Below are 13907 nucleotides of genomic sequence, written 5' to 3' on the forward strand. Positions count from 1 at the left end.
CGGGGCGGGGGCAGCCTCCTCTCTGGCCCCTGCCCTGCCGCCCCCTCCCGTCGAGCTTTTTCCCCGCACCTGCAGGGGACCTGGGGCCCCTGGGTCCGGGGCCGGCTGCGGTCCTCTGTGGTCTGGGCCTGTCGCCTCTCCAGCATCCTCTTTGCTTTCTGCAGCCCGTGGCCACAGTGGCAGCCGCCCTGGCCGGACGCACCTCCCCTCTGCCTATACCCCAGGGGCCCTCTGTCCTCCTGGGGCACCAGGGTTTGGCCGGGGGGCCTACTATCTGCTCCCTCAGCACCTCCTGCCTGGGGGTGGGGCGGGCGGTGTCAGTCACACCCGAGGAGGCCTGGGCTCTGCCATTTGCCAATGGCTGCTCTGCAGACGTTCATCCTCAGTAAAATCTTCAGCAAATAACAGAGTGAACGGATGACACACGGCCCCTGTCACTGCTCTGGGGCCAGTAGAAAAGAAGGCGTGACAGAAGTCGTCACTGGGTGTGTGTGGAGTTTGCGGGGCCCCAAGCAGAGACATCCATGGCAGGATAGAAACTCGGGTGTCAACCTTGATACATCCCTGTCCCATTCCGCACATCAGATGCATCACTGCGTCTGCGGGTCCTACAGTCCCGAAGCCCCACTGGGATCCTTACCCTCCTCTCTGCCCACCCCACATGCAGCGCCTCCACTCCCCCTCTCCCTAACGCCAGGCTCCCCTCCAATCTTCACAGCAGCCCCAGGGCCTTTCTCTCTGACACCTGAGTCTGAACCCGGCCCCCAGCACCAGCTGAGAGTCATGCTCTCACTGCCCTCGGCCTCAGGATGACGTTCTCAGCTCTACCCACTGGGTCCTCCGTGGTCACACCCCGCCCCTTCTCTGATCTCTTCCCTCCCCCAGCCACCCCCAGCCTGTGCTTCTACCATGAGAACGGCTCTCTGTCCCATGCAGCTGGCCACCTGCCCATCTTTGAACAGGCTGTTCCCCGGGCCAGCCGTCCCCGTCACCCAGTCCCCCGGTCTCAGCCCAGATACTGCTTTCCCTGGGAAGCCTTTGTGACACCCTGAGGACCCCCGCCCACCCTAATCAGGTCACTGTAGCTCCCACACATGTGTCCTGCAACTGGCAAACCGCAGCAGCCTCTGGAAGGAGGGAATGAGTTCCCTGACCTGGGGCACTGTACCCCCAGACCCTGTCTCCCCCCAGCTCCCTGCAAGGGTCAAAGCTCCACCCTCTGCAAGGTCTGGCTTCAGGACGTGTGCACCGGAAGTCCTCCTGGCCGCTCCCCCAAGCTGCTCTGCTGCCCCGGATTATCCGACCTCTGTGCACTTGGCATTTGAGGCCTTCACCCCGCCGGTTCCCTGGGCCCGCCTGGGTGCTTCTCCGAGGCAAGGAGGGGGCCATTTTTCCCCTGTGGCTCCCCAGGCTGGCCCAGCTCTCCTACGGCTCCCGATAGAGGGGGGAGCTGCAAGAGCCCCTTCCCCCAGACCTCTTTCCTCCACCACCAGTGCTGACATGCCCCGCAGTGCATGGTCCCCGGGGACCTCCCTGTGGCCGACTCCTATGGTTCCTGTCCTGTCTCTGGACCTCTCAGCAGCCATTCACACCGTGGACCACGCCTTCCCCCTCAGCAGGCCTCCTTCCTCGGCCTGCTTGTCCCCCGGCCCCTCTGGCTGCCTCTTCTTGGTGACAGACCCGCTGACAGGTCTGAGCCTCTGCTCACCGCGCAGGTGGGAGGTTCCTGGGTCCGGCGGCTCCTCTGCTTACCCCCGCTCGGCACACCCCACCTACGTCTTCCTTGGGGGCCAGCTCTCTCTCCTGAGCCCTGACTCCATGGACATCTCCACTTGGATGTCAGAGGGCCTCCAGCTCGGCCTCCTAAAGCAAGTGCATCAGCTTCCCCTCAAATCGGTCCCTTCTTGTGCGACTCCTGACACCTAGCTGCCCCCTTGTAAACTGTGCAGTAGGCTCTCAAGCAGGTATAGACTGAGCAATCCTGGACTCCCCTCTCCCCGATCCTTCCACCCCACCTGAACAATCGCCGGGCCCAGGCCCTTCCCGCCCACAAAGAGTTCTCAGACCCGTCCCCTTCCAGTGCACCTGCACTGTCACCACCCCTGCCCAGGTGTCACCGCTCACAGCTGGACAATCCTGGTGGGCCCTGTGCTTCCAGGCCACTCTCCACACAGCAGCAGGGAGGGAGCTTTCTAAAACAACATGCCCCCTTCAAGGCCCTCCCTCGGCTCCCCACCTGGGCTAACTGTGCAGGTCACCGCTTGGCGTCCAAGGCCCTGTGTGATCTGATGCGGGCACATCCTCCTCTGGCCTCCTCCTCTTGTCTCTCCCTCTCGCTTGAGGCTCCAGCCCAGTCAACTGAACTTCTTTGAAGTCCTTGAAAGTGCCTGGAAATCTCTGCCTCTGGGCTTTCATAGTGTAGTTCCCTGTCCCGCCTGAAACACAGGCCCTTCCCCCTGGCCCCCCATCCCACCTTCCACGGCCTGCAATATGACACCCTCCCCAGCTCGAGTTAGAGGCCAGCAGAGGGCCCAGATCACCCTTCTCTCCCACCAGTGCAGCTTTAGCTCTACGTAGGGAAACCACCTATTCAATGTCTGCTGGATAAAACCTGGACCACAAATTCCAAGACGAGAGGACCACGTCGGCCAAGACCTGGGCCTGGCACATACTAGATCCGCAGTAAACATTTATCAAGAGAATGAGTGAATGAATGAGTGCATGATTGAATAGGAAATGGGGATGGGTTGGGGGTGGTCTCCTGCTTGGGTATCTGTGGTTCTGGGGCTTTGTGTTTCTGTTCCAAGGCCAGATCTGCCTTCATTAATGTCTTTGGGCAGCACCCTTAGGAGAGGAATCCAAGATGCCCTAGGGATGACCTCAGCCAGAAACCTTCCCCCTACGGCCATTTTACAGATGGAAAAGTTGAGCCCTGGGGCTGGGCACTTGCCCAAGGCCACAGAGCAGGGCAGGGGCAGAGTCTGGATTTAAACCCAGGCCTATGGGACTCTGAAAGGGCCCAGCATCTGACCAGCTAGATGGGCTCAGCGAGGGGTGTGCCCTCTCCCTGGAGGGAGTCAGGGAGGAAGGACGCTGGGTTTTGGCTCATTTCTCAGATTGCTATTCCCAGGACAGCCCATTCCCGGCGTCCTGGTTACACATGTCAGATAGCATCCTTAGAGAACAGGCAGACCAAGGGTCTCAAACTCACAAGCTCTGGGGTCAGACTGAGAACATAAGTAAATGAAATGGGTAGAGTGTCAGACAACAGTGGTTAAGACGGCATCACATGGGAGGAAGCAGGCTCTGTATAAAGTCATTCAACTTGAACATTAAAAAAGACCCACCACCCAAATAAACTCGTCTGCGGGCCCCATTCAGCCCTCAGGCCATGCGTTTTGGCCCCTGGGTAGGCCATCCCATTGCTGCCCATGGGAGGTGGGGCCCAGGGAGCAGATTCGCCCCCTCCTTATTTCACTGTGGCCCTTAACAGGGGCCTCCCAGGGCGTCCCCAGGTGCGGGGAGCCCCAGGCAGGAGCTCCCTCCATCCTGGAAAAAAGCTGAAGGCGCCAGGCCAGGAAGGCCCGGGGAGGCCTGGCGCCTGGGCCTCCGAGCTGCCCGTGCCCGCCCCAGTCTCACCTTTGACCAGGGTATGCTTGTCCGTCGGGGAGGAGCGAGCCAGCACCCGCAGCTTTGGCCAGATCTTGTCGATTCGCTCCTGCTCAATCTGGAGAGGGACGGGGGAGGGGCGGGGCGGCGGGGGCGGGGAGAGAAACTGAGGCCCAGAGAAGGGAGGGGACGTGCCTCGATCACTGGGCTCTGGGCGGCACACTGGCTGGCTGCTGGAGCTTCGTGCATGCCCGTGCCTCCCAGCTCCCCATCCGAGCCCTGCCCTCTGAGGACCCTCTGCACTGGGCCACATACCTCCCCTTTCTCGTTGCGGATTCTCCGGTTGAACTCCTTGCCCTCAAGGCACAGGAAGTCCTCCCCAGGATGGATGATGCCACACTTGATGGCGATGGCCCGGGCTGTGTTGATATTGTCACCGGTGACCATGCGGACAGTGATGCCTGCTCGCTGGCACTTGCGGATGGCTTCCGGGACCTGGGTGGGAGGGCATGTGCCATGGAGTGGACATCATCTCGTGCAGGCCCTCCCTGCCCTCATGGATTCCAGAGGGAGCCCTGCTCACAGGTAACGCCACTGTGAGGGGCCTAGATGACCAGGAGGTACTGATGGCACACAGACCATCTCCTCCTTTCCTGTGCCCATGGCAGGCATTGTTAATCCATCATAGCACCCTCTGAGGAAACCCTGATGTGGTCTCACAATTCTTTTCTGCAGTGTCCCAGACAGCCACCACCTATCACCCGTGATACTGCATCCTAAGATGAAACCATTGGCTATCCTGACCTGGACAAGGACTTTGAGAAAGACCACAATAAACGTCCTCTAGGATATGGTCCCAGGCAAGAGGACAGAACAGTCCACTGCCGAACAAGATCTTGACCCTGCTTCATCTGCATGCATATTTCCTGCAAACTCAACGATAAATATGTTTGCGTGTTTTCAGTTTTTTGCCAGGGGGGCGGGCAGGGGAAGGACATTGCATTTTAGGACAATTTATTTATATAATGTGACATTGGCTTAGAATAAATGCGAATGATTAGGCTTTGTGTAAAACATGACATCTCCTTGTGAGAGTAAGGGCTGCCTACTGCCCTCTTTGTAATAATAGACTGACATCTGGGCCATTTAGGCCAGAGCAGACCTAGCCAATCAGAAGCTGTCCACCCCCACCTTTGCAGGGCGCTGGATCTGCCCAGCAATTAGGATGCAAAAACCAGCCTGGAATCTTAAAAAAAAAAGGTTCTGAAGAAACTAGGGGCAGGACAGGAATAAAGACACAGATGTAGAGAATGGACTTGAGGACACGGGGAGGGGGAAGGGTAAGCTGGGATGAAGTGAGAGAGTGGCATGGACATATATTCACTACCAAATGTAAAATAGATAGCTAGTGGGAAGCAGCTGCATAGCACGGGAGATCAGCTCGGTGCTTTGTGACCACCTAGAGGGGTGGGATAGGGAGGGTGGGAGGGAGATGCAAGAGGGAGGGAATATGGGGATATATGTATACGTATAGCTGATTCACTTTGTTATACAGCAGAAACTAACACACCATTGTAAAGCAATTATACTCCAATAAAGATGTTAAAACAAAACAAAACAAAACAAAACACCAGCCTGGAGCTGCCATGGCCCTTCACACACAGCACAGATCAACTGAACAAGTGATTCTGACCCAGTGACAAATAACAAAATAATAAGGCAATATTTGCTGAAAAACGTCCTTCAGTGGGAAAGGACATGTCAAGGGCAGAAAATCCAGTTGTACTAAAAGTACTTTAGAATCTCAGACCTGGTGGGAAGGGGGACCTGAATCCAACTCTCCTCTTCCACATCCTGGGGTCTGAGAACTCACTTCCACCCCGACCCTGACAAGTCACTGCTGAGAGAGTTTAAAGGTGTCATGGGCTGAATTGTGTCGTTTCCCCGCCCCCCTCCCCTCCCCCACCCCAGAAAGCTCTTCACACCCAGTACCTCAGAATGTGACCTTCCTTGGAGACAGGCTCTTTATAGAGGTAATCAAGTTAAGATGAGGCCATTAGGGTGGGCCTGCATCCAATGTGACTGGTGTCCTCATAAAGAGGGGAAATCTGGACAGAAACACACACACAGGGAAGACATCATCATGGGAAGAGGAAGGCAGAGATCTGGGCGATGCTGCTACATGCTAGCCGTGCTGAAGACTGCCAGCATGTCACCGGAAGCGAGGGGAGAGGCCTGCGGCCGAGCCTCCCTCAAAGCCCTCAGAAGGAACCAACCCTGCCAACACCTTGATCTCAGACTTCCAGCCTCCAGAACCAGGAGACAATGCAATTCTGCTGTTGGTGGTACTCTGTAATGGCAGCCCTAGCAAAGAGTACAAAGAGTTAGAACGCTGGTCCAAAACCTGACTGCGGACAACTTATGCCCACCGGTCCCTTTCTGTGCTCAGAATTTTAAGAACAAGAACTGACACTGAAAGTATCTTGCCTCTATCCACATCCCGTCCACACCACCATCTCAAGCAGAGGTCACTGCCCAGCCCCTTCCCAGTCTCCCTGCCTCTGGCCTCGCCTCTTCCATCTTGCCCCTACCCCGACCACCAGCTACCTGCCCCAAGTTTAGCCTGTGTGCTGCTCCCTTTCTGGGCCTCCACCCCGCCGCCGGTAGAGAAAATCCCAACTCCTGAGCACGGCCATTCTGCGGTGGAGTGAGAAACAAATGCCGGGGACAGGCAGGGCCTAGGTCAAGGTTGGGGGAGGCCCCTCCAGCTCCCCGAGTTCTCTAACAGACCGGCTCTGTGGTGGCAGATAGCGATCTCCCTGCTGTTGAAGGGCTGGAGCGGGGCGAGCTGATCATGGGCCTCCTCTCAGTGTATTTCCAGAGTCTGGGGAGGAGCCTTCTGGTGCCCACTCAGGGCTTGGGGCCACGTGAGCAAGGCTTCTGCCTCGTGCCACGGCAGCTGCTCACATAACCAAACGTGACCTCTTTTTATAGAGCCGGAGGGAGTGGAGATGTGGAAGGTCCAAGATCCCGTTTACATAATTTATCGATGTCCCCACAATGGCTGTAACCTGGCTGCAGCCCCCTGCTGTCTCCTGCCCCAGGGGATAGGAAAGAGCCTTTGTTCTTTTGGGAACACACACCTCATCTGGCTCCTGCCCTGAAAGGAATAATTTAGGTTATGCTTGTTTAAAAGATGCTTGGAGTTGGAAGGGACTCTTGGGTCGTGACTCTGACCCTCTGCTCATTGCCTAGATCTCCTCCCAGGCATCCCTGACAGATGGTCAGAGAGCCTCTACTTACTTGCCTCTGTTGACAAGGTGCTCATCCCCTCTACGGTTGACTGCTCTAAGGTAGAACAAGTCTATTGTATCCTTTCACATAACCTGTTTTTAAAAAATTAATTTATTTTTGGCTGCGTTGGGCCTTCATTGCTGCCTTCAGGCTTTCTCTAGTTGTGGCAAGCAGGGGCTACTCTTCGTTGCAGTGCACGGGCTTCTCATTGTGGTGGCTTCTCTTGTTGCAGGGCACAGGCTCTAGGTGTGCAGGCTTCAGTAGTTGTGTCACGCGGGCTCAGGAGTTGTGGCACGTAGGCTCTAGAGCGCAGGCTCAGTAGTTGTGGCGCACGGGCTTAGTTGCTCCGCGGCATTGCGATCTTTCCGGACCAGGGCTCGAACCCATGTCCCCTGCATTGACAGGCGGATTCCTAACCACTGCACCACCAGGGAAGTCCCCCTTTCACATATTTGTTCTTTTTTCGGATAAGAGAGCAGTTACTTTGGGTCAGACCCATTCTCTTGTACAGAGACAGGGTCTTTGGTAAAGATGTGTACAAAGAGTTCTGGGAGCCCAGCGGAGCGCACTGTTACTTTAGAAGTGTGTGGGGAGGAGAAATCTGTGGGAGCTTCCCGGAGGAGGGGATACTTGATCTGCTTCTTTTTAGCCAACACTAACTGAGGCTCTGATGCCTGGCATTGGGCCCATGCTGGGGCTGCAGAGATGACCAGTTCACTGTGGTCCTGGCTGCAGACAACTGTCCCATGAGGTACACAGAGAAAGGGAGGTCACTGCAGACAGTGCTGCGGGTGATCTGAGTGGCTGAGGCCAAGGGAAGATGTGGGGTAGGGGTCGGTGGCCATGGAGCTGGAGAGGGGCTTCAGGTCCAAAGGTGTGGGAGTCAGGGCCTTGTTCCTTCAGGCCTGGGAGGCATATCAAGTTCTGAACTGGGAATAAGGTGATGGGTGCCATGTTTTAGGAAGACTTCTGTTTTCAAGACTGTCTCAAGAAGCTGAAATCTGCCTGCTTGGAATCCCCAACCTCTGGGCTTCCCCTGAACAAGCCAGACTGGGAAAAAGAGGAGGAGGCTAATTTTTATGGTCGCCACACTTTACTCTGTGCAGTGGAAGTGTCTCTGCCCTGTGGAGAGAGGGCTCAGGGGCCAAAAGGCTGGGCTGGGCTTTGCCCTGGGCTCCCACCTAAGCCTTGGTTTCCTCATCTGTAAAATGGAGTGATAGCCTCCGCCCTTCACTGAGGCTGGAGAATTCTGTGACAGCAGGAAAGGTCACCAAGCTCAGGGCCAGCACATGTCGGTGACGTGTGGGTGGAGGAGGCTGGCAGCACGCTTGAACCCGGGCTCCCTTGTTTGCTCTTTCCGCTTCAGGGTGGGTACAGGGACACAGAGGAAGGATACAGATGCGGATGCGTGGGATGGGGGTGCAGCAGGCATCTAGAGCACTTGGAGACACAGGTGTCTGGGGCGGTGGGATGGGCTGGGCTCCCCACCACGACCCTTGGATCAGGTATATTAGGGGCCTGTGACCTGCCTTGAAGATGTGGGGGGAGAATTCAGGACAGATCTGGAAACACCGGAGGAGCCTCCCCTGGCCACCACGAGTTACTCCACTTCCTTTATAGGCAATAGGCCCCTAACTGGACGTCCTTGCCGTGCTTCAGTCCTGCCTGGTTTTACACTCTCGTGTGCCATGAACATATACTTCCCCTCACCCTTCGTTTCACTAGGCTGTGGGTCTGGAGGGCAGGGGCTGCCAGCCGCTCAGAACCCTGTCAGCGGCCTTGTGCAGGGTAGGTGCTTGGTCAATGTGGGTCACTGTGAAACACCTTTGTGCTTAAGTCCCTTGAAGCCTGACCCAGGTGAATGGATTTGGACGGGCACATGCAAACCCTCTACAGTTTAGCTCCAAGCTCCCTTCCCAGCCTTTTCTCTCATTAACCCAGCTAGGGTTTTCACTAGTCCCCAGACACGTAGCACCCCTTCCCACCTCTGTGCTTTCGCCTGTGCTATTCCCTCTGCCTGGGATGCCCTCTCTCCCTGAATCTCTGTGTGTCACAAATCTTCCCCATCTTGCACATGAAATGCTCTGTGTTCAGGAAGCTATCCTTGGTCCCTCCAAACCAATGGGACACCTCCTGCAGCTGCTCAGCCCTTCCTTTTATCGCTTCACTCACTCATTTATGCAACAAACAGCTATGGAACATCTAACTGTTCCGGGCAGGGAGGATGCAGAGAGGATGAAGACCCAAGCCCCAGAGGCATCGATCTGGTTGAAATGTGCTTTCCCCATAGATAAAATAGCTGTAAGGAAAGACTCCTTCTTTTGCTAAAATTATCCTAGATATTTCTCACTGAGGAAAACCAGCCAGGAAATGGGTGCTTCCTGTTTTCATTACATAAAGGCTTTTAAACATCTGTTGTTTGTGGTGACAGCAGCTGTCTGTGACTCCGAGGGTTCCAAACACCCCCGGATAACCCGGCAAATCCCAGGCCGCTGCTCTCCTGATGGCTTCATCCTCACTGGCTTCCATCAGACTTGGGAAATGCATCACTGTAGCATCTTGGGGGAGGGGGGTTTGCAACCCTGTTTTTATCTGTTCTGTCCTTTGTCTTCTCAAGGGGGGAAGGCACTATGAGCTTCTCCCCCTTGACAGACGGGGAAACTGAGGGAGGGAGGCCGAGTTTCTTTTCCTGCAGCAAATGAATCTGACCAGGCCTGTGGGACCCTAGAGGCGGTCTGGGTGGGGATTTTTCCTCTGGCCGGCCTCACGGTTGTCCTGGCAACATACACACACATGCTCACCAGAGGCAGGGACCCTCTCCAAAGGTCACCCGAGAAACTGGTGACTGTGGCTGCCTCGGAGGTGGGCACTGGGGTCTGGGGGTGGCATGGGGGGCTACTTCACCCTGTTTGTGCTATCGAACCTTTTGAATTTGGCTCCATACATCACCTAGCCTAAAATAAACAAACAAATCAAAAACCATGCCTGCCTGTCTCCTGAGGCTCTGTGTCCACCCCCGCCCCACGGGAGATGCTGAGTCAACAGGTCAGAGCTTTAATACGTTCTTTTTTTTTTTTTCCCTGTGCCACGCAGCATGCAGGGATCTTAGTTCCCTGACCAGGGATAGAACCCATGCCCCCTGCAGTGGAAGCCCGGGGTCCTAACCACTGGACTGCCAGGGAAGTCCCTGAGCTTTCATACTTTCAGGTAGCATCACCAGAAACTCCACTGTGCCCCTCACTTGTTGACGTACAACTTTCTTATTGTTCAGATGGAAAAACTGAGGCCCGGGGCAGCGATACACCAAAGGTCTTCTGTGAAGGAGCGGCAGGGGCGGGATGAGAACCCCTGTCCCTAGACCGCTGTGTCCTTCCAGTACGTCCCCGCCCTCCAACATAGTTACAGCTTCCAAATCCACATCCCGGGGTGAGCCCAGGGGAGAGAGAAGGTCACCCACAGGGATGTGTTGACGGAGGGAAGCAAAGAAAGGCATGAGAGTAAGCCTCCCAGGCAGCTGGCTCAGAACCTTAGAGCTGGATGGGACCTGAGGGGCCCCCCAGGCCGACCACCCATTTTACAGATGAGGGGACTGAGGCACAGAGAGGAGAAATGGCTTGTTAGTGGCAGAGTTGGGGTTGGATCCAGGCCCCCTTTCTCCGACATAGGCTGAACGTGTTCCCAGCCCTGCTGGGTGGACAGCACCCCCTCCCAGAGTCTGTGCCTGAAGCCAGCTTCTCTGGATGATCTTGGTGGCAACAGAAAATGCCAGGGAACCAGCTCAGCCCTCTCAGGCCCTCTCTCTCCTCTCCTCACCCTCCTGACTCACAGCCACTTGCCCTCTCGTTTATGTGGCCCCCAGGAGAAGGCCCCAGGCAGGAAGGTAGAAAACCTGTTCTAACCTGGATTTGATGAGCCACTTACAGTGAGACTGTGGGCACCTCACTGTCCCTGTTTGGGCCTCTGTGTTTTCTTCTGCAAATTGGGAGTGTGGGAAGGAGTTTGGAATAGATCAGCAGTTCAGACCTTGAGTCATGCCCCTCTAGTGGATTTTGAAATCAGTTTCGTGGGTGGTGACCAGAGTTTAAAAAATGAAAAGAAGAAATAGAAGAGAATAGAAAATACTTCTGTGCATCACTTGACTTTGTGAGAGTCGTATTTTGGTTAAGTGTGTGTGTTTGCTGAGTCCTGACATAAAATACATTTCTTATCATTGGGGTCACGGCCAAAAAAGTGTGTGTCCGATGCCACTTTCCATACCTCCCTCGCCCTGGGTGATGAGGCAGGGGCTTGGGTGTGGAGCTGGAGGGGGATCTGGGGGCAGGAAGGATGGGGGAGCCACAGGCCGGCCTTGTACACTGCGCATCTCAGTCGCCTGTAAGGAGATAACACATCACAGCAAAGCCCAAGCCCATTAGCAGCTGGTAATGAGCGGGCGTCCCACAGGGAGACTGGTAAGTGGCTGTGTGTCCAGGGAGAGGTGCAGGCTACAGGCAAACGCATATGGGCTCCGGTGCCAAGCACCGGGGGCATTAATTGCCTTTGCTGTTTTAGGCTGGGGGTGGGAGTGAGGAGGCGCATGCGCGTGTGAGTGTGTGTGTGTGTGCGTGTGTGTAGAATACTATTATTGTCCCTAGTCTTCAGATGAGGAAATGTAGGCTCAGAGAGGTTATGTAACTGGCCCAAGGTCACGCAGCTCGTAATGCCAAGGGACTCAAAATCCCAGGTCTATCTGATGCCCGAACGCACACTTTGGACCCCTCTCCCTGCTACCTAAATGTGAAAGTCCATGTCTGTGACCTTCAAGTTTCACTTAGTCCTTGGAATGCAGAGTCTTACAACAGCAGGGCCAGGAGCTTGGAGGGCATCTTGCCTGCTCCCTTTCACTTGAAAGAAGGGGACATGGAGGCTCCAGAAGGAGCAGGAAACAGCCAGAGGCCCCAGAGGATGGTGTCAGGGTAAGCGGGGGACACTGAAGTTGCCCTTGGTGGACGAAGGCGGCCCTGAGAGAGGCTGGGACCTGGGACCGTTCGCTGCAGTGCTTGCACCTGGACAGACGTCTCCTCGAGCAAGACATACAAAGAAACTATAAGCGACCAAAAATAACCGCGTGCATGTCCCATTGGGGCAAATTATAGACAACAAGATACAAAAAAGACCAAAAGAACCCAACTGCCACTTCCCAAGAGTTGGGAGCAAAAGCAGGGTACTGGGCATGCCCCCTGCACACAGCACCACCGAAGGGGTGGGCAGACCACCTAAGCGCCTCCTTCAGCTCGACCCCTGGACACACCCCTACCGTCACCCCACAGAAGGAACCAAGAGCAAAGGAACCTGTTCCTTGTTCTCACTCCCCCCTGCTGCAGCAGGAGCCCCAATAAAGCCTTGCCTGGATTTCTTGTATGGCCTCCTATCAATTTCTACTGACAAAGGGGGCCAAGAACCCTGGTCAGAAACAGTCCCAAGGGGCAGCATTACCAAATCCCACTGCCAAGGCCCATCTGGGCCCAGCAGCACTAGTCCTCGAGGAAGAGGAGCCCCGCCCCTCCTGTGCCTTGCCTCCCGGGCTCCCAGGGTGCGCGAGCTCGCTCTGCCTGCCCACAGCAGCATTTCGGAGATTCGAGGCAGCTCTCTCCTCTTCCCACACCCTCTTCCCAGGCTGGACAGCTCGACCGACCACGCACGTCCCATCCTTCCTCAACCCTGCAAATTCCCGGCACTGGATTCTTGGCCTTCCCCCCAGATGCAGATTCAGCTAAAGGAGACTGAAGACCCACTGTCATCTGAGCACCCCAGTAGGTGCACATATTACATCACTTTTCTCGATCTTTACAGGGTGGGAATGCTGTCACACACACCCCCCACCCCCCTTCTGCTTGAGAATTTGACCTTTGGTTAACTTTCCACCTCTGTTCCCCTGGAAACCTGATAGAGGCAGACTGCCCGCTGTGCCACTAGGGAAAACTAACTGGTAAACTTGGTCTGGATGGGGAGAACTCTAAATGCTGATGGGGATACCCACATTTGGGGTCTTCTTGAGTGTGGTAACCTTTGTGATTGGGTGTCTCCTTTGCAGGGACCCTGGAATCTGGGCCTATGGATTTGTGACAGGAGATCCTGGCTCCTCTGAGGCTTCTAGGGCAGGGCAGCCTTCACGGTACAGCAACGCTGGCTGGCAGGCTGTGGGTTGCACCTCATGTCCCAAGCAGATAAGTGTGGCTACGCTGGCCTTAAGAGTCTGAATGTTTAGGAGTAGGTACAGAGAAGACCCCATGGGCCTTGCAGGGAAACTGAGGCTTAGAGGGGTGAGGCAACGTACGCCAGGTCACCCAGCAGGCTGGACGCCCAGCTTCACCCCCTTCCCCGAGCTCCACGGCGGGGCACCTGCCTCGGGCCGCACGGGGTCCTCGATGCCCACCACGCAGATGCAGGTGAGGTCGTTGAGGATGTCATTCTCGTTGTCCCAGTCGGGCTCGGGGCTGCTGGGTAAGTCGCGGTAAGCCACGCAGATGGTACGGAGCCCGTCGCAGGCCATGGGCTCAATCACCTTCTTCACCATCTCGTCCCGGTCGCGGGGCCGGAAGACCCGGGGCTCACCCGCCCCGTTGAGGATTTTGCAGCACCTGGGGGAGGTGGGAGGGGGCCGGGTAAGGTCCAGACAAGGGCCCAAAGACCCTCCCTCCAACGGGCTCGGAGCTCACCCCCACCTCCCCAGTGACGTCCCACCGGCCGTGGTTGGTCATCCAGGGCTCGTCCAGACCATCTCCCATAATGCTTCAGGGGTGGTCCTGGCCCCTGGGCCCCAGGCAGGGATGAAATCAGGACCAGCCAAAAAGAAATCAGGCGGCCTTGTTGTAATATCTGCCCCAGGCCATTTCAGCAAGAGCAGATCTACTTTGCTCTGTTTCATCTTCACAAGATTTCATCTGAAAAAAATAGTTCCACAGCGAAAATGGTATTCAGAGGGCATGAAACCTGTCCTAGTAGAGGTTCCTGACCCTGTCTGC

At 56.0% G+C, this 13907-nt stretch overlaps 1 protein-coding gene across 7 annotated transcripts in view; it reads right to left on the reverse strand.

The window, feature by feature from the left end:
* Positions 1-13907, reverse strand: part of ATP2B2 (ATPase plasma membrane Ca2+ transporting 2) — a 207597-nt gene that overhangs the window by 16989 nt on the left and 176701 nt on the right. For all 7 annotated transcript variants that reach the window (XM_060111352.1, XM_060111353.1, XM_060111354.1 and 4 more), the window contains 3 exons: positions 13289-13523; positions 3925-4104; positions 3640-3727 (listed from right to left, as the gene is read on the reverse strand). In XM_060111352.1, coding sequence (XP_059967335.1) covers positions 3640-3727; positions 3925-4104; positions 13289-13523 — 503 coding nt within the window. The remainder of the gene's footprint in view (positions 1-3639; positions 3728-3924; positions 4105-13288; positions 13524-13907) is intronic.

This window comes from Mesoplodon densirostris, chromosome 10, assembly GCF_025265405.1.
Source record: "Mesoplodon densirostris isolate mMesDen1 chromosome 10, mMesDen1 primary haplotype, whole genome shotgun sequence".
NCBI lineage: Eukaryota > Metazoa > Chordata > Mammalia > Artiodactyla > Ziphiidae > Mesoplodon > Mesoplodon densirostris.